Below are 21,858 nucleotides of genomic sequence, written 5' to 3'. Positions count from 1 at the left end.
TGAAGCAGTTTTTATAGTATTATAGCAATTTGAACTTGTAACCGGAGACTTTTCAATGAAAACAGCCATTTTTCACAAAATGCTCATGAAGTAATGGGTTAATGTGTAGATGTTAGTGAAGGAAGGAATTCTGAAAATTTTCAGTTTCCGTTCATTATCTCCTCAACGGTATTACACATTAAACTCAAATTTGACATATGGATATGTCAAAGAAATGGGCAGGTCATATACGAATTTGGTCATGGTTCAATGATTTTTGGCAGAGTTATGCCACTTTGACTTTTTGAAAAAAAGGAAATTTTTAGTTCCCATTCATTATCTCCCAAACAGTTGTATAGATTCAACTTAAATAAAAAAAAAAAGGAATATGTCATAAGAATGCATTGGTCAATTTTGAATTTGGTCATGGTTGGATGATAGCTGACAGAGTTATCCCTCTTGAACTTTGAAAAAAAAAATCAGAAATATTAAGTTTCCATTCATTATCTCCCCAATGGTTGTACACATTCAACTCAAATTTGACATATAGATACCTCTTAGGAATAAGCAGTTCAGGTTTGAATTTGGTCGCAGTTCAATGATTTTGGACAAAGTTATCTCTCTTGAATGTTGGAAAAATTTTGAATTTTCAGTTTCAGCACTCATACTTTTGTGGAAATGTATGTAGCCATTATTTTCGCTACAAATATGCAATATGCAATTTACAAAAGGTTAACACTGAATAGTTTCAGTGCCTTTAACTTTGTATAAAAATGGTTTGTGTTAACATTGAATAGTTTTAAGGGCTTTGAACTTGAAATGAAAAAAATAATTTGTGCAAACAAATTTGGAACTAAATATGATAACATATGAAATTTTGGCTGCATGCGGGTGCATCTGTGGCCTCATGACACATTTCTAGTATCTATTGGTGTTAAAAATGAACCATCTGTAAAATTTGTCACTGACTTTTGAGACAACCCTGAATAATGATCACTGAATAGCACTAATATCTGTTTCATGTTTTTAGGCTGATTTTTCACCCCCTTTTTAGCTCAACAGAGCCGAAGGCTCAGGGTGAGCTATTAGTATCAAAGGGGGATACTACGGTGTCTGTCGTCATGCGGCAACAATTGTCTTCTTCTCTGAAACTGCTGGGCAGATTTACCTAAAGTTTGGTCTGTAGCAACCTTATCACAGTCACACTTAAATTTGCTCATGTCATTTCAATTGGCCCCTTTTAGGGGTCAATTATAGAGCAAAAAATAGAAAAACCTTTAAACATCTTCTACTACAGAACTAAAAGATGGATGATCACCAAACTTTGTCTGTAGCATTCTTGGGTAGTCTTTTATCAAGTTTGCTCATATTAATTTGATTGGCCCCTTTTAGGGTCTCTAGGGCTAAAAATAGAAAAACCTTTAGACATCTTCTTCAACAGAACTAATTGATGGGTGATCACCAAACTTTGTCTGTAGCATTCTTGGGTAGTCTTTTATCAAGTTTGCTTATATTTATTGGATTAGCCCATTTTTGGGGTCACTAAAGCTAAAAGTAGAAAAAACCTTTGAACATCATTTCCTACTGAAATAATTGATGGATGATCACCAAACTTTGTCTGTAGCATTCTTATGTAGTCTTTTATCAAGTTTGCTCATATTAATTTGATTGGCCCCTATTAGGAGCAACTATAGCTAAAATGCCCTGGGCCATGGCATTTCTTCAAATTATAGTTTAATAATGAAAGGAAAATAACTCATGTTGGAATGTTTCTATATATGTGTACATGCATACATGTGAACTCTCCCAATTTGAGCGGGAGACACCCTCTTTCTCCTGTCAAATTTTTAACTATTTTTCTTAGAATAAGGGCTGTTTTAAAAAAAAATAAAGAAATCTCCCTCTTTTTCATTTCAAAAATTCCTACTATGTCTATTGTCAATTAAAAAATCTCCCTCTTTTTGAAGTAAATTCTCCCTCTTGAACATTGAAAAAAGTTCACATGTATGTACATGTTATGCATAAAAAAAGATTGAATTTCTTAATGTAATGACCTGTTTGCTTTTCAGAGATCTTGAAAAAATGATTTGAGGTCATGTGCTTTGTATCTGTCTGTTTGTGGGCATTGCATCATCATTTCTTAAGAATTTTCCATAAGGCCTAAAGAAATATTACATTACATTTTGTTTCTCGTACCTAATACTTAATTGGAGAAAGCACATTTCAATAAATATTGGAACACACTGTTGAACCTGATGTTTCATGTGCATGGGATATTGTCACTGTGTAACAGATAGGTGATTGTTTTTCACTGAGACTCATTTACAGTATCTGTTGTATTATTATATGAGAATATAATAATAATATATAGAATAGCCTGATCAATAGACCTGTCATGGTCTTATTAGCCCCAGCTGCATAACCACTTTCCCTGATATCAATTTTTTTTCTTCTCTTTTTTTCATTAGGTAAATTATTCAAATAATTTTTCAATAGAGAAACACTCAAACTAGTAAGTTAAATGTTAATAAAGTTGAATTTATTTCATAAATGTAGATATGGCTAAAATTATATTTCATCTTATTTTACTTTATACCGTAATCTTTTGTAACTTAGCATTTTACATGAAGGAACAAAACTTAAGCTTAAGTGAACTCATTGAAAGCATAACATCTTATCAAGTAATTTTTACTAATATTCAGTTAAAAATTAGTTATACATATTATGTTACATGATTTTACTTGCCTATATTACAGTGAGGACAGTGTGAAATCTAGTGGAACGGCTGCAAGGCAATCACCCCCAAAGGCAAGAGACTTTACAACTACTTTATCTCACCTCTTAAAGAAATTTTAATTTGAAAGATTAGAAATTCATAAATGTTGTATGTCCTTTTATTTATACTGGCTGCTGGGACGAACCCGTATAGTGCACTTGCTAGTCCAGTTGTAGAGCCTACATTAGCTGAGACTTATTATACAAATTTGCCTAAGCCTGTTCTTCATACAATGGGGGTCAGGAGTTGACAATAATGTCCAAGGCATCATGTCTATCAAAAACGGCATCTGTAAGGGCAATCCCACAGGTCGACCAATTGCCTCTGGTACATTAGGTGACTTGACCTTGACCAGCCTTGTGCCTTTTTATATGCCTGAAAGAATTTCGGGCATATTATGTTATACCCCCTGGCGTCTGTCTGTTCGTTCGTCGTCCGTCCGTTAGCAATTTGGTTTCATAACTTAAGTTCCATTTGGCCAACAGTATTCAAACTTCATAGGATGATTGCCCATATTGGGTAGAAGACCCCTATTGATTTTGGGGTCAAAGGTCAAGGTCAGTGTAACCCTAAAATTTAAAATGGTTTCCGGAGCATAACTTAAGTTCAGTTTGGCCCACAGTTTTCAAATTTAATAGGATGATTGTCCATGTTGGGTAGAAGACCCCTATTGATTTTGGGGTCACAAGGTCAAAGATCAAGGTTACTATCACCTTTAAACTGAAACCAGTTTTGCTCAATAACTCTAGCATTAATCAACCTATAGCTCTAAAATTTTATAGGATTAACAGCTTTATACCCCTGACGTCTTTTCGTCCATCCGTTGTAGCATTTTTACTTACAAGATAAGAACTTGATGGTAGTGCTTTGAAAACAGCAACTGTATATATACATGAATGTTCTTCAGCTATAAAGGAGGATTGCTTTTTGAAGCAGGTAATACTGTATTTAATTCCCATGTCTTACAAATGTTTCATCCTTACTAAAAGAAAAAGTACTTTCGGGCATATAATGCTCCGCCTAGCGGTGCTCTTGTTGTCAACTTGCATCCTTCGGAAGGGATTTAGAGAAGAAATATCCTTGCATATTTATAGAAGGGCCATGGTGGTTACAAGATAAAAGAAACTTTATTTTAAGTTTTTTTTACAAATCATATATAATTAACTAATCAGGTGTTTACAGAGTCAAAAGATAAAAAAACATCTAGTTTACAGCCATTGAAAATTGTTCATCTTTGGTAATTCTTACACAAAAATACCCAGGTGCACAACTACACATGTTGATCAACATTTCTGTAAGGTTTCATAACTTTAGGTCAAATATTTTTTGAGCTACGTGCAACACAAGTTGTAAATTGCAAATTTTTACTAAGTCAAGGGCAATAACTCTAAAAATGCTAATTATATCCACACAAAAAAACCCAGGTGCATAACTACACATGCTGATCAACATTTTTGTAAGGTTTCATGACTAGGTCAAATATTTTTTGAGTTATGTGCGACACAAGTTAAAAATTGCAAATTTTTACTTAGTCAAGGGCAATAACTCTAAAAATACTAAAAATATCCACACGAAAATACCCAGGTGCACAACAACACATGCTGATCAGCATTCCTGTACGGTTTCATGACTCTAGGTCATTTACTTTTTGAGCTACGTGCGACACAAAAAGAGAAGGGACGGACAGACAAGGGTAAATCTAAATCCCACCCCCCTCCACTATAGTGGGGGCACAAAAATATTTGACCTAAGGACATAAGATTGACAAATCAGTAGAGTGTGGGGGCACCTGTGTCCTATGGACACATTTCTAGTTACAGTGTAATTCAATAAAACTTCATCATTGAAATGAAATTCAACATAAAAGAACCACAACTATCTTTTATTGCCCACAACTATTACTCAATTCTTTTACAAGGTATTCTGTTACTTGTTACTTCCTCATTTCCGAAACAGTCTTGCGAGGGTATTAATCACATTTAGTGATAGTTCTAGTAAATAGTATAATTTTATTAGTACATGTACAATAATGTGAATAAATATATTAAATTTGCATTGCTGTATTTAGTATTAACAATTTTAACAACTAATAAATTATGGAAGGGGAGGGGAGGAGGGATTTTCCTACCTGCTAAATATTTGGGAGGGCTTTTTAACTACCTGCAAATTTCATTGGAGTGTTCTGGTCCAATATATATTTTGAGATTGAGAGCTTTTGTCCGGGAGGGCTTTTGTTCTACTCTCGATGCTACATGCTATACTTTGTAATCTCCCTAATTGGACAATCTATGATAATTGATAAACAAACAGTCACCTGTAGTAACAATATAATTTTGCACAATAAGCATAATATGCCCATTTAAGTAGATTGTAAAAAATGAAAAAAATAAGAAAATAATTTTAAAAACAAAAGTTTCTTTTAAAACACAAGCTTTTTATTACAATTTGAATATTCGGCCATTTTTTATATTTATGTAAACTTATCAATTTCAGGTAGCTCCAATGCCACCTAGACCAAATGACAATGAATATACAAGCTCAGGTGAGTATTCGGTGTTTTACAGCCTTCACATATTGTCAGTATGTCTTAATGGGCTAGTCAAATGAGAAATAGCAGGTACTTAGACTTTTAAATTTTACCTTCCCAACCCCAATTCCCTCTGGAATAGGCCACACCCTTCTGAAGGTATAACCTCTGCTCAACCTTGGTAGTTGGAAATATTCCTAACTGTGTTGGTGCCCAATTACTGTAACCCAACGAATATTCGCGACCTATTAATATTCGCTTTATTCGCGGATGGCCACAAAGCGCGAATATTTGTTTGCGCGAATAAGTCCGCACAATTTCGTGAATAAATTGGAGAGAAATTTTTATTTTAGACGTGGTTATGCAAAGCTACTTGACCGGATATATTCAAATTTTACGGGCACCTGTTAGGAAGTAATGAATTGTTATGAATATCACTGCGAAAAAGACATGGATATACGGAAGTGTACGGAATTCCGTATATCATTAATATACGTGTAAGAATACGGGAAACTTGAAATACGGAGATGTACGGGACCGTATATTATATCAGTCCGTATATGACTAATATACGAACTCCGTACACTCGTAATATACGGGAACTTTGATGTACGAAGTCCGTATTTTACTAATATACGGAATTTTTATAACAAGTCCGTATATTACTAAAATACGAAATTCCGTATTCGTGCAAATACGGATTCTGTATATAGAAATAGCGAATGAAAATTTACTTCTGAATAGCCTATTTCCTGTAAGAGTAAAGAAATAGTCTGATCATATATTTGTCAGACATTTGACAATTAACACAATGCAAAATTTCCTGGAGTTATTAACGCGTCAATTGCGTACAAATAATATCGTCAGTGCACAGAACGTGTAAGACATCCACCTGTAACATGCAGACGCGGTATTCTAGCTCAATACCGCTTGGTTTGCTTTTTAGCATACACCCGCAGATAAATAGCGAATACTTTACAATTGCGATTGACGATTAGATAGTACTGTTTTGCATTTTGCATCTATGGTGAATCATGTTATTTTGTAATTTCCTTTTCATTATCATTATAATATTTTATAATGATAAGCCAAACATGAGAAAATGATAAAGTTGAAATTGTGATGTTCAAAACATGAATTAATTATAATAAAATCGTGAATCTGTGAAGTTGAAATCGTGAAAGTTAAAATAATTGTGAAATCACGAAGATGAAATCGGGATTGTCCACACAGCAATTAAATTTTACGTTGATATATGTCCTATAAAAATAGGCTATACATAATATAATACATGTACTTGCATATGTAAAAAAAAACAACAATGATATCTCATTCATTCATTCATTCATTCATTGAATCAATCAACCAATCATTCATTCATTTATTTATTCATTTATTCATATTCATTTATTCATTTATTATTTATTTATTTAATCTTTTATTTCAGGAAACAAAGATTTGCGTTTCTGTACACAAGTTTTGAATAGAAATCTTATGAAGTTCCGAATTCCCCAATTTTGATTTCTTTTCGCGCGGTCTCATTTATGACATAATATTGTGTAATAGCCACGTGCTGTATTGCCATAATCGAAGACAATACTGATTAAGCCGGATATTGATCCGGATATTGATCATAAACGCAGCAGGGTATATCGAGTGTCGGTTTTCTCCGATTAGGTAAGTTAGCGCAATTGGTGTTGAATGTCTTAACGGTATTTTTTACTGTCAATTTCTAATATAATTCATGTACGAAATAAGGGAATTAAATTGTAATCCTATGTGATTTTGTTCTAGATATTATAAAGACTCTAACCCGACATATTAAAATGAAACAGACATAGCTGCTGTATTCTTTCCAATGCTTTTGCAGCGTCGTGTTGTTGTTATCCTTTAATTTGGCGGAATTCGTCATTTAAACAAGACACAATTAAGATTTATCTTAAAGTAAACTTTGAAGTACCCTGCCGCCAGGTCCAATTATATCTAAGTTCACAAGCTAGAATCAGATGGATGTCACTGGGGTGTATGTACATGTATTGTTGATAGATGATGTCAAATTATTCGAAGTAGCATTTCTTGAAAAATATCATCATCATCTGAATAAAGAGCATTCGCCAATATCTGACTCAGGACGCCACAAAAATCCTAGTATTGTCGCTTGTAATCTCACATTTGGATTATTGCAACGCTATATTGTTTGGCATTTCAGAAAGTGAGTTACAGAAATTACAGCGTATCCAGAATATGTGCGCTAAACTTGTTTTGCAACGCGGAAAATATGATAGTTCCAAAGACTCTTTGTTGGAACTGCATTGGTTACCAATTAAAGCTAGGATCAATTTTAAAATACTATGTACAATGTATAACTGTTTTATGGGCAATGCTCCGGTTTATCTAAGAGAACTGTTAAACAAGCCTGTCATAAAAAGACCAAATCTCAGATCTGTTGATAATATGGATTATTGTTTTGCTGTCCCCTTTAACAAAAGGAAAACATTTAACGACAGAAGTTTTAGTACCGTTGGTCCAACTCTCTGGAATAAATTGCCTCTGTATATAAGACAGTCTTCGACTTTGGACATGTTCAAGAAAAATGTCAAAACCTACTATTTTAGAGATTTTTACGCATTGTTTTAAGATTGTGATTGGGCTGTTAACTGATAGAGATGTGGAAATGTGTTTGAAATTTTACTGAAATAACCATTCATTTTTATTTTCTTTTAAATTATTTTTTATTGTTATTTTTTATAACTATTCTTTCTTTTTTTAAAGTTTTTAATACTATATTTTACACGGCTGATATCTTTAAAATATTTTTTGTAGTTCATTTGCCATGCATATGTGTTGTTTTTTTTATCTATATGTACATACTTTTATTATCCTTTTGTACAACGCCATTGAATATGTATATAGAAATAGGCGTTTAATTAAATAGAACAGTTTCAGTTTCAGTTTTTATCTCCCGAGTTTTCTCGTCTCTCATCAGCCGTGTTTCTGCATAATTCGGTGACTTGAATATTGTTCAGGACAGGGGAACATGGCCGTGCTATGTAAATTAACATTTGTTACCTGGTTAAAATAAAATTATGTATCTTGGAAACAGTTTTTGTAAAAGTAAATTTCTGTTTAAAAAAATAAAAATTGTCGTAGTTTGATTTCAAAGCTCAAGTTAAGAACATACTAAATTATATATTGATAGTAAAATCACTTTTTAAATTGGACTTTCGAATTTTTACCGATGCTCCAAATATTCTTATACTAATAAAGTTATATCATAATTATGAAATCCGCAGATAATGTGAAAGGATCTTTATACTTCATTTATGTGTATAAGTAAGTAAGTAAGTAATTTATTTATTTTAATGGTGACACGGACTAAAGCCCCCCTCCCATCTAAAAATGACAAGGTGGACAAAAAGCCCCCCCCCATGAAATTTACACGTTAAACAAAAGCCCCCCCCCCCCCTCAACCCCCCCCCCCCCAGTTCATCAACATCAAACAGTTGTTATTGAGAATCTCGTCAGTTTAAATCTGGAACTTGATGTATTTTAACAAATAAATGCAATTGTTTTTAAAGATAATTTACATTAAGATTTAAATTTAAAGGTACTACAAAAGTTCTAATTTGATTTATTGCGTAAGTCGTACTTATAATTCATTGATGATATGAATGTTTTTATGTTTACTTTATTATATATTGTGCAGTACAAATGTAAATGAATATTTTCAGAGAATCCCTTTCCAAAGCTTATCAAGAAAATAAAAGTGAAAGGCGCATACTTGTCTAGATTTATTTGAAGTTTAACCCAAGTTCCCGAACACTGGGCGTGCAAAAATAGATAGTAATCAGTCTGGTCTATAAACCTTAGGGAGGCTTTTGTTTGATGGACTGGGGGGGGGGGGAGGAAATTTGTGTAATTTATAAATATTTCTCAGCGCTTCTAAAACGTCTTTTATTATTATTATTATTATTTATTATTATTATTATCATCATTATCATCATCATCATCATCATCATCTCATTATATTATTATTTTTTATCACTATTATCATCACCATCATCATCATCATAAGTATTATTATTATTATTATTTATTATTAATATTATTATTATTATAATTATTATCAAAAATATGCATAACCGATTGAGCATTAGAATCAAAGTTTTGCCTATGAAAAAGTATGAATGGTTATGTTATACATGTATGCAAAGTTATCGTTTATGGATACATGATATTTCCAATTTAATACATGTAATATTGCATTATTTTGTATCGGATAAAGATCTTAGTATGCTGCTTTCTTCCGCATTATCACCGACCTTAATATAAATCAGTGGCATTATTAATGCTACAAACGGTATCTAGGCATATCACGCGTTTCAAAACAGCCAATGAGTTTAAAGCGTTGGTTTTGTATCACGTGAATCCTATCAACCAATCAGAAATAGCGCGGGCGAAATGAAAAAGGAAAAAATGGGATTGGAAATGGATAGTAAATAAAATTCAGAATATTGCAAAACAAGGTAGGTTAAAAGTTATTTTTTATCGTTGCAATATCAATATGCGATCAATAGAATAGTTGCATTTTGTGAACAACAGCTTATTTCAGGGTTAAACTGATTTGTTTTTAGAAAACTTTAACACTGTTTAATCTGTTTCGCTATCCAATATGGCCGCCGGATTAGATTATTAAAGCAGGCATATATCCCTAAATTTAGACTGGGAGGTTACGAGTTTGATTTTGATTTCGAAACTGTATCTTGTTTAATTAATGATTTGTATGAAAAATGCAAAAACAAAAAAAATGAAAAGGGCATTTGTTAAATGCGTTAATCATAACTTCCCTTCAGGGTAAAAAAGACACCGAGTTGAAAATAACGACATTTAAACACCGAAGATGTCAAGGTATTACAGCCCCTGGACATGGTAGTACAAGGGATTAATCAGTGTGTGTGACACGACCTATGTATGCTTGATTGGTCAACTGATTGGACTTTATGCTCTTGAGAGATCTCAATTATCACTTAACAGCAGGGGTGCGAATCAAATTATTTATTCTGTGCAAGAAAGATCATATCGAAAAGAGACACTCAAATTTTATTTATTTTAATTGTAATTTATAAAAAAAAAAAAAAATTGATGTGATATATTTGAACGCACGGAAAAGAAAAAAGAAGACGTATTGTTGACACACGAGAAAAAGCTTAAATTTCTCATAGAAGCGTCTTTTCAAATTAAAACTTCAATTATTAGTAATAACACTGATGACGAAGAATATAATGATGAGATAGTTGTTACTACAACAAAACAAGATAAGACAACTGCAAAAAACGGTGGTCAAGTAAAACGTGCGAAAAAAGTTTCAAAATGTCAAAAGTAAGCCAACAAAAAAAAAACGCCAACATTTAGATCCATGGATACAAATACGCAGAAATACCCGTCAACCCGTGAAGCCTAAAACTTCGATTGAAACATTCGTGCCTTTCTTCATCACCGGAAGTTAGAAGTTTCAAAAAACTTACAGGCCCCGGGGGCACGCGCAAAAACCTACGCAGAGGCCATAAAGCACGGGGCGCCCAAGAAAAACAATTCGCTGAAACTCCAGAAAACCCTGGAATTAATTAACGAATATGGTGACGGATCTACTAGCAGTGACTCCAACCGGAAACGCCGGCAGAGACGATTTATCAGAGTGGCAGACAAGAAAAGACATGGCGACACTCAAAAGGAGGCTTTCAAAAGATACAGAAAGGGAAGCAGACAGTCATGAATTTATCTTCAAAAAAAAGCTAAGTGACGATGATTTTATTCTTTTAGAAAGGGTTTAAATTCTGCCCTAAAATTAAGTTCTCATGATAAAATTAAACTTGCTGAAGATTACTTTGCATGTTTCAAAGAAGATTAAGACTCAAAGAAATTTTTTAACAATTTAAATGAACCTTGTGAAAAACTAATTCTCAAAGTGATAGTGAAAAAAGACGAATATTCCCAACACCCCATTTTTCAATAAAAAAAATCATCATTCACCCCCACCGCTGGAAGAGATGTTTACTTGGACTTTTACATTTAATGCTATTACGGAAGAAATATTGCAATCCAAAGTATCATTAATAAACACAAACGTTATAGTAATATAACCAAGTCTGAAATGGAGTCGCTACGTAAACTGTCACAAGATAAAAGTATAATTATAAAGAAAGCGGACAAATCGAACACTATCGTTTAATATTATGAATACTGACGATTACCGACGGGAAGTTTTACGTCAACTCAAAAACAACAGCTACTTATGAAAAATGTACGGAAGATCCTACAGAAATTATTAAAAATGTAACATATCGGAAATGCATTGATAAGATTTAAGAAAACCAAACCGACTGGTATTTCGGATGAATTTGATGTATTTCCAACGAACATACGTACACCGTGTTTTTATATCTTACCTAAAAACACACAAATCTCCAGACTTCACACTGCCATTAAAGTATCCGGGTAGACCTATTGTGTCAGGATGTAACTCACCGACAGAAAATATTTCAAAGTATCTCGACTTTATACTTAAACCACATATGCTTAGATTGCCATCATATGTAAAAGACACCACAGATTTTCATCAATAAATTACGTAATATTAAACTACAAAGCAAAAACACATATTTGGTAACACTAGATGTCTTCTTCACTTTATACTAATTCTATACCACATACGGATGGAACTGATGCGTGTTTGTTTATTTAAGACAAGGAAATAATAACAGCAGACTTTCGTCAGATGAAATTGTTAAACTTTTGAAACTTATTCTTGAAAATAACTACTTCAAGTTCGGGGATGACTATTTTCTTCAGAAAATGGGTACCGCTATGGGAAGCCCGTCGCCCCCGCGTACGCAGCACTTTTTGGGGAAATTCGAAGAGGAGTTTTTGAAAGATAGTCAGCTTAAACCGTCATTGTGGCTTCGTTTTCTAGACGATATTTTTATGCTTTGGGATCATTCTCTTTGAAGAACTTAACACATTTATTGACAAAATCAACAATGTTCACCCAAGCATTAAATTCACCCACACCATATCTCAACAATCTGTTTTGTTTTCTTGATGTTTCAAGTATCAAAAGGAAAATCGTACGAACTTCAAACTAATGTTTATGTAAAGGAAACTAACAACCACCAATATCTTGATTATACATCCTGTCATCCAAAACGGTGTAAAGACGGAAATACCCACAGTCAGGCTAAGCGTTACAGGAGAATTATATCCGACGACGACGTGTTCTCTACTTCACTGAGCAAACTACGAGAATTCTTCATAAGTATAGAAATTTCCCTGAGACGGTTATAGATTCAGCGTTTCTTCACGTGTCACAGATGTCACAAGAGGATGCCTTACGGCCACAAGATAAAGAAAAGAAAAACGTTCTTCCATTTATTGTGACATATAATCCGTCCTTACCTAATATTGGAAAATACTATTTCATAAATATTGGGACCTACTAAATCTGTCAAAAAAAACGAAGGTGTTAAAAATATTCACAATAACTACACACCCATAATTGCCTATAAACGTCCAATAAACTTACAAGACTTTTTAGTTAGATCTAGATTTGATACTGACAGTGACTTTACATCACATTTCTGGAGGTTGTTGTAGAAAACGCTGTTCTCATTGTGTTCGTATTAATAGTGGTACGTCATTTTACAGTTCTAATACAGGAGAGATATTTGACTTACGTCAACATACTAACTGTTCAAACCAAGAATTGTATATATTTGATAACATGTAAAAATGTTTAGCATGCAGTATGTTGGTCAAACCAAACAACCTGTGTCTAAACGAATGAATAGCCATAAATTTGATATATGCAATTTTGTAGATCCTGCATTCTCCACTAATGTTGCAAATCATTTTAATAAGGACGATCATAATTTTTTACCGACTTTTCATTTATGCCCATAGATGTTGTTTACAATACTTTAGATCGTTTGTGCAAAGAAACATTTTGGATCCATAAGCTAAAAACTCATTTTCCAGAAGGAATGAACACAAAGTTGTTATACTCAATTAAATAATTCATAAAATATCAATCCACGCTACAAATGCTAGAATTACGCCACATAGATATTCGTTTTTTTCCTATTATTCATTTTTATAATTAAACCCTATAGGAAATATTCGTATTTATTAATCCGATATCTATTGTGTCGTTTTATATTTTTTATATTTTGATGCTTTGTTTTGGTGCACTTATCTCTTTTATCATGAATTGGAATTGTTCGTATTTGTTCGTTTTTCCGCTAAAGTGGGCGTGACGTTAATTGTAAAATTACGACGTCACGTCCGTTGATATTATTATTATTTATTTACCTTGAAAAAGGCATACATTTGCCGAAACGTTGGAAAAATAAAAAATGATATTATACGTGTTATTGCTGTGACTTTATTATTTTAATAATTGTAATTTATGAAATTGATAGCCGAAAAATAGGTTATGTTTTATCTATTCAATATAATAACAAAAATTATCAGATTTAACAGATTAACATATTTTAAAAGAATGTTTCAATGTTATTTACTTTTTTTAAGTTTCTGTACACATGTTGTTATATTTCTTATTTATATTAACCTATTCTTAAATGAATACAAATCTTAAACAAAAATAGGAAACAAACATTTCTTTTTTATTGAAATCATTATACATTTAGACGAATAAATAAAATGAAAATAATTTTCAGATTTTTTATTTACATTAATACAAAGAATGTGCATGACTGCATGTAATATGGCCGACAGGTGTTAAGTTAAACGGTTAACTGTTAATTCACTTACCCTTGGTGTCAAAAATGTATGAGCCGCGTCACGCCAAAACCAACATAATGGGTTTTGCGACCAGCATGGATCCAGACCAGCCTGCCGCAGTCTGATCAGGATCCACGCTGTTCGCTAACGGGTTTCTCTACTTGTTATAGAGTTTGTAAGCGAACAGCATTGGATCCTGATTCAGACTACGCGGATGCGCAGGACTGGTCTGGATCCATTGCTGGTCACAAACCCATTATGTTGGTTTTGTCGTGAACGCGGCTCATATGTTTATTTTTACATTGATACGAAGCTTAGATCAGGAGCCTGTTGTCGGTGTAAGATTTTTAAAACTCGTGAATATAAAGTATCGCAACAAACCAGAAGTTTTAAAACGGTTTTGTTTGTATTGTTTGAGCATTAATAGTAATTAGCAAGATCGAGTTTACTCGCAATTCAGGACAGATAACTCTTGTTTTTCATTTGAATATTTTTGTTTATTTATCTATGTTATTCAGGATTACCCAGATTTTTAAATTGTATTATACATGAACTGAGTTTTTCGACAATTACAATGGATTTTTATTGGACAAATGAAAATTTAAATATTTTTTTCTTATTATAATTAAAATCTTTGTTTAGTTTTTTTAAGATAAACATTACCATAAGGTGATATCGCATGGGTCAGTCACAAACACGCGCCTGTTTGAGGAACAGTTATTTAATATTTCAATTATACATAAATTTAAAAAAACGCTTGAAAAAAAACTGTATTGAGCCTTTGTACATCACACATTTTTCGACATTCCATATGTTGACTTATATTTCACATAAAGGCAATATGGTAACACACCCACGCACGCACGCACGAACACACAAGATAAGAAAAAAAAAAAAAAAAAAGACAAAAAAAACATAACTACACATGCACATAAAAAGTGAACACTTTCCTACAGTATTAACACTTTTCGCACAATCATTGGTGATCACTTTATGAAATATTTTTTCAATGTGTCTTTTTTTCTTTTTTTGTGAATTTTATTTATAAATTTTTTCAGCCATTTTAAATTTTTCTAAAATGAAAGCTGTGCCCTCTTTACAGAAAATTTGTAGTTTGAACAAAGTAGGGTGGGCAAGCTATATAGATGAAATTTACTTTATATACATTTTTGTGTTTTGGAATAAAATAAGAAAATTTACAGGGACGTACTTCTGTAAAAAAGGAGTTCCCCAGCCCTCATATATTTTCCCAAACCCCTGTACGGGAACCACCCATGTTTTTTTATTTTTTTCCCAAGGGGCAAAGTAAATTTTCCCTTTAAATTTAAAACGCTTTATTTTGACAAAAATTAAATGTGGTTATTTAAAATACATTGGTTCCTTTTATATCTTTTTTAAAAATTAATTCTTAGGCAAATTTGATGTCACACTTCATAAAATGATGTCAATTAAGGCATTATATGATATAAGCATTTTGCCGCGCATTTTAAATACTAAAATCGTACTTGCTTTTAATATTGGCAAAAATCAAATATATAAAATAAAAGAATTAAAACTCGAACACACCCAATGGTTTGATAAAGATGCACTGTGCATGCGACTTTATTTTATTAAATTAGTTTTCTTTTCTTAAACATATTTTACTGTATCAAAAAATATTTGTATTTCTTTACAGTTTAATCACTTTTATATATGTAAATGATAGTAATTTTTTTAGTTTACTACGTGCGTAAAGCGATAAGTACGCCGCTTTGATAATGTGAGAGTGACGTTACATTTTTCTTTTGTACATGTACACTAAAAGTTAAGAAACATTTGTCCTTAATAGTAAACAGGGTTTTCAAAGCGAATTATAATGTCAGATAAGAAACAGAATTTGAAATGTCTTGATTGGAAAAGTTAGATGTCATACACATTAAATTTTATCACAAGTTCGAGCCTCACCAGTTGTTTACTTTTTTTTGCGTTTTTTTCTTTCCATATATTTTTTTTTTAATTTTTACATTAGAAAAATGAATTGGGATAGAAAGGCAGTTTTTGTTATGATATTTAATAATTTAGATATACATGCACGGATGATAGTGATTTTTATCCTGTTTAGTGTGTAGTATGTAGTAGTCATAGTACTTTGCAGTGCCATAGTATTTCGTTGCAAACTTAAACTATAGTTGAAAGAGTCTGTGTACAGTATTATTGCATTCCGTATAAAGTTGCACCAACTTGCTAAATAGGGCTAATATAGCTACATTTTAAACAAATGAGAAGTTAATAGAAAATATCACAGCATTTATAATCTTTACAATAAATGATACAAAACTTTTCTTACCTGATTGATAATTATAAAGCAATATTTTTTGGGAAAAGGGTGCAATCCGAGCCTAGCTGTCTTGCATTGATATTTACCACAACCTTACCTACTGCATTACGCTGAGAGTTGGTTAATTTGTTGAAAATTAAATTTATATAACTAGCCTGTTTGAAGATAATAAACACAATATGATAGCTGTTTTACACCTGGATAGTGGACTTGACCACCTCGTCACTAAATTATCATACTAAACGCACAGTACTTGTGCGCACGTGAAACATATTGCGTTGATACGTAAATGTTTCACGTGCGCACGTAATAGTCGCATTCGCATGTATTAACTAAAATATTTCCTATGTATTTTATGCAATTGTCACATATGATACGTATATTTTATTTTTCTGAATTTGATTTCATACTATCAGATAAATGCTATAGGCAAGAGAGGATATTTTGATTTATATTTCGTGAGAATTATCACTTTATTTTTAGAGATGGCACACTGTAAGAGATTCTATTGTCAAAACTTACCTAGTTAAACAGTCTTAACAATAAAAAATATTAATCTACACTATTGTTTATTGAAGGTTTCATTCGTTGCTTGAGATAGTTTTGAAACAATTGAAATTGAAACAAACAATAATCCAAATTTGTTAAGATTAACGTTTTTTTATATAAATGAGAAGTAAAGCTGGGTATTCCGCCTTTTTACTTAACTGGATATCATTGTGCAAACACGGATCTACATCTGAGTAACAAATATCCGTACTTTTTAAGGCCTTTTTTCAAACAAATTTGACTCCTACTAACGATGCTAATATACATCGTAAAACGATCAAAAAGATTATGTCAACACTTTTTCCCAATACAATGTTATTTTGTATTAATATATTTTAATCAATAAAACCCTCTTTTACATAGAACAAAGATACCATTATCATTTTTATATAGCAGGTGTGAAATAAATATATTCGTAAAGGTTTTTTTTAACAAAAACATATAACTTATCGACCGTCATAGATTAATCATTTCATTTAAAATCCTGTTGTAAATGATTGCTTTATAAAATGACATCTTTATCCTAATAATATAAAAAATTTTGAAATTGCGTTAGAAAAAACAAATGTAATATATGTATACGCTTAAAAAATGCTTGTGTATAGTCTTTTGAAAGTTGTGAAAACTATTTCACGACAGTCGACCACTATTTTAACAGGATTTTGAACTCTCTTTTTCAGATAGACACATGCCGAAGAAGATTGTAATATCTGGAGATAACATTTCCTACGTCACGAAATAGACACCGTCACACTGGTCTACATAACATTCCTATAGATGATTGATATATTTAAGTGCTTTTGAGAACTGTGTTTGAATGACGAATTTCTGTAAATACGGATTTTTTTCGTTTTAATGATTATTATTAAAACTTTCTGTAATAATCAATTTTGTGCTATGGACTCATTTTTCCTAAAAAATAATATGTGAATGTTAAACACGAAACAATGATATGAATATCTTTAAAATATTTCATGGGTGTAATACAAGTGGCTCATAAAAATCATTGTTAAGATAAATAGAATCGAACTTGAAGTTGGGTATAGTTTGTTCTACATTTAAACAACATGCAATTTCATAAAGGTTACGGCTTGAAAATATCGAAACATGTACATGTATAACTCGATCTTTAAGAAAAATATCGCAGTGCGGATTTTCTCCACTGTGATACGTATTTCATGACTCTGTATCGCATCATACCGGTATATCGCCGTTCCGTTGCAACGCTACATTAATTTGTTCCTCTGGAATAAGGCTTGCAACAATATATGACTGTTGTAGCGAAGACATGTTTATTTTGTTTAATATATGTATACATATTGAATATATGTTTATGAAGTAATAAATATTTAAGAGTGACTCGATTTGGTTTTTACTTTATTATTTGAAATACTTCAATTGTGAAGATAAAGTTCTTAAGCATATGACTTTACAGTTCCTATTCAAAATGTGAATTTAAACATGTTCTATTGTACAAGTCTGCATTTTGGTCATGTTTACGTGTCACTTATATGTAAATGCATGCTTTTGATATTATCTGTATCTTCTTTTATCAAGAAAATACAGTTCTGTATTCCCTGTGGACAACTAAAAAATGCAATTCCGTATATCCCCTGTATATATTAAAAATACGATTCCGTATATCCTCTGTATATTTAGAAAATACCATTCCGTATATCTTCTGTATATGTAGGAAATACGACTCCGTATATTCATCTGTATATGTGGAAAATACGAGTCCGTATATCCTCGTATATGTAGAATATACGGTTCCGTATATCCTCTGTATACGTAGAAAATACGAGTCCGTTTATCCTCTGTATATGTAGAAAATACGGTCCCGTATATCCTTGGTATATTTATAGTATACTAGGGATAGCAACCTTAATATAGTCCGTATACGGGATTTTATTCTCCGTATACTTCAAAAGTACGAACAAATATACGTACATGTATATGGGGCAAATACGGAATTCCGTATATGCCTGATGCATATACAGACTACCCGTATACCCGGTGTTTCCCTATACGGACTCGTATACTTGGTCCGTATATTCGACGAATACATCCCGTACACGCCCGTATATGTCAAAAATACGGGACCGTATATTCCCGTATATCAATATATTTTTCGCAGTGTATTGCCATAAAGCAATAAAAACACAAACTAAGTAAACTACTACTATTTTATAAATATCAAAAGAACTCTATGTCAATATAACAATCAAAATAAACATCCACATTTTAATACAGTTTATGAAATACTAGTAGGCCTATTGTCAATCACGTTCCGTATAGGGTACTATACGGAGCATGTGTCAGTTTTAAGTTTCTTCATATTTACACTTCTATACTAAGTATATGCATACAAAGTACTCGCACTTATTTTAGAATAAATGTTTGACAAAAGTGGGAAAACTATCGAGCATCACAAAAGGCTATTGTTTTTTGGATCCTATAAAATAATTGTTTGAGTGAATTGTTAAGATAAAGGTGGTATAAACCTATCGAGTATCACAAAAGGGTATTGGGTGTACATAATTACAAACAGTGAAATACAAGATGGTTTCATACTAGTATCGATTTTTACCCGTCAAACTTAACAGCCTGTATAGCTCAGTTGATTAGATTGCGGACTCATTTAACATAATTTTCTCGGCGTGGGTTCGATCCCTGATTGAAGAAGGTATTTTTTTTCATGAAACGCTTAAATTGAATTTCTTAAAGACTTTTCTAGATAAAATGAAGACGAACGATGCGTACATGTACATATATAGAGAAAATGTTTTGCTGAGTTATGATCACAATTCACTTACCAATACAATATAAGGCTAGCGTATTGTTAATCCCATTTAAGACACCAATAATGACCTCAATTATTGAAGATTAATAGTCGGCTAATGGATTTTACTGCCCCATGGGACTTTCCAATCCGCGAATTTTTTTTTTTACGGAAATAAAAAAAAACGCGGAAATAAATATTCGCGAATATGTCCGACCTCGGCAAAACGCAAAAATTTGTATATAAATTGGGTTACAGTAAGCTGTCAGTGTGGGCTTAAAAGTTAAAAGGTAATAACTTTACTCATTTAATCATGTTTTCCTTCGGAGATGTTGTTACAGTTGACTGGAGAATAATACATTTACAGTTGACTAGAGCATAATACCTTTACAGTTGACTGGAGGATAATACCTTTACAGTTGACTAGAGCATAATACCTTTACAGTTGACTGGAGCATAATACCTTTACAGTTGACTGGAGCATAATACCTTAACAGTTGACTAGAGCATAATACCTTTACAGTTGACTGGAGCATAATACCTTTACAGTTGACTAGAGCATAATACCTGTACAGTTGACTGGAGCATAATACCTTTACAGTTGACTGGAGCATAATACCTTTACAGTTGACTGGAGCATAATACCTTTACAGTTGACTTAATTATAATACCTTTACAGTTGACTGGATCATAATACCTTTACAGTTGACTGGAGCATAATACCTTAACAGTTGACTGGAGCATAATACCTTTACAGTTGACTGGAGCATAATACCTTTACAGTTGACTGGAGCATAATACCTTTACAGTTGACTTAATTATAATACCTTTACAGTTGACTGGATCATAATACATTTACAGTTGACTAGAGCATAATACCTTTACAGTTGACTGGAGCATAATACCTTTACAGTTGACTGGAGCATAATACATTTACAGTTGACTAGAGCATAATACCTTTACAGTTGACTGGAGCATAATACCTTTACAGTTGACTAGAGCATAATACCTTTACAGTGTACTGGAGCATAATACCTTTACAGTTGACTGGAGCATAATACCTTTACAGTTGACTGGAGCATAATACATTTACAGTTGACTGGAGCATAATACCTTTACAGTTGACTAGAGCATAATACCTTTACAGTTGACTGGAGCATAATACCTTTACAGTTGACTGGAGCATAATACCTTTACAGTTGACTGGAGCATAATACCTTTACAGTTGACTGGAGCATAATACCTTTACAGTTGACTAGAGCATAATACCTGTACAGTTGACTGGAGCATAATACCTTTACAGTTGACTGAGCATAATACCTTTACAGTTGACTGGAGCATAATACCTTTACAGTTGACTTAATTATAATACCTTTACAGTTGACTGGATCATAATACCTTTACAGTTGACTGGAGCATAATACCTTAACAGTTGACTGGAGCATAATACCTTTACAGTTGACTGGAGCATAATACCTTTACAGTTGACTGGAGCATAATACCTTTACAGTTGACTTAATTATAATACCTTTACAGTTGACTGGATCATAATACATTTACAGTTGACTAGAGCATAATACCTTTACAGTTGACTGGAGCATAATACCTTTACAGTTGACTGGAGCATAATACCTTTACAGTTGACTAGAGCATAATACCTTTACAGTTGACTGGAGCATAATACCTTTACAGTTGACTAGAGCATAATACCTTTACAGTGTACTGGAGCATAATACCTTTACAGTTGACTGGAGCATAATACCTTTACAGTTGACTGGAGCATAATACATTTACAGTTGACTGGAGCATAATACCTTTACAGTTGACTAGAGCATAATACCTTTACAGTTGACTGGAGCATAATACCTTTACAGTTGACTGGAGCATAATACCTTTACAGTTGACTGGAGCATAATACCTTTACAGTTGACTGGAGCATAATGCCTTTACAGTTGACTTAATTATAATACCTAACAGAAAATGCAAAATAATTCTGTTTTTGATAAATTCTTTATCAAACCAATACTAATTTTAAGTTAGCATATCAAGTTTTGAAATACTTGAACTTTAACGGTGCCTATACCATGTGACATTTTATGATCTGGGCATGGCAAAGACAACAATACAATAGA

At 32.5% G+C, this 21,858-nt stretch overlaps 1 protein-coding gene across 1 annotated transcript in view; it reads left to right on the top strand.

Moving 5' to 3' along the window:
- The window catches only part of LOC132752813 (putative mediator of RNA polymerase II transcription subunit 26), a 34,808-nt gene that overhangs the window by 8,308 nt on the left and 4,642 nt on the right, over positions 1 to 21,858 (top strand). Inside the window, exons 4-5 of the mRNA XM_060743202.1 lie at positions 2,736 to 2,787; positions 5,249 to 5,297. Coding sequence (XP_060599185.1) covers positions 2,736 to 2,787; positions 5,249 to 5,297 — 101 coding nt within the window. The remainder of the gene's footprint in view (positions 1 to 2,735; positions 2,788 to 5,248; positions 5,298 to 21,858) is intronic.

Source organism: Ruditapes philippinarum, unplaced genomic scaffold (assembly GCF_026571515.1).
Source record: "Ruditapes philippinarum isolate M1 unplaced genomic scaffold, ASM2657151v2 ctg4978_1_1_1_1, whole genome shotgun sequence".
NCBI lineage: Eukaryota > Metazoa > Mollusca > Bivalvia > Venerida > Veneridae > Ruditapes > Ruditapes philippinarum.
The sequence above is the reverse complement of the archived record's forward strand: the minus strand, read 5'-3'. Positions and strand labels throughout refer to the sequence as shown.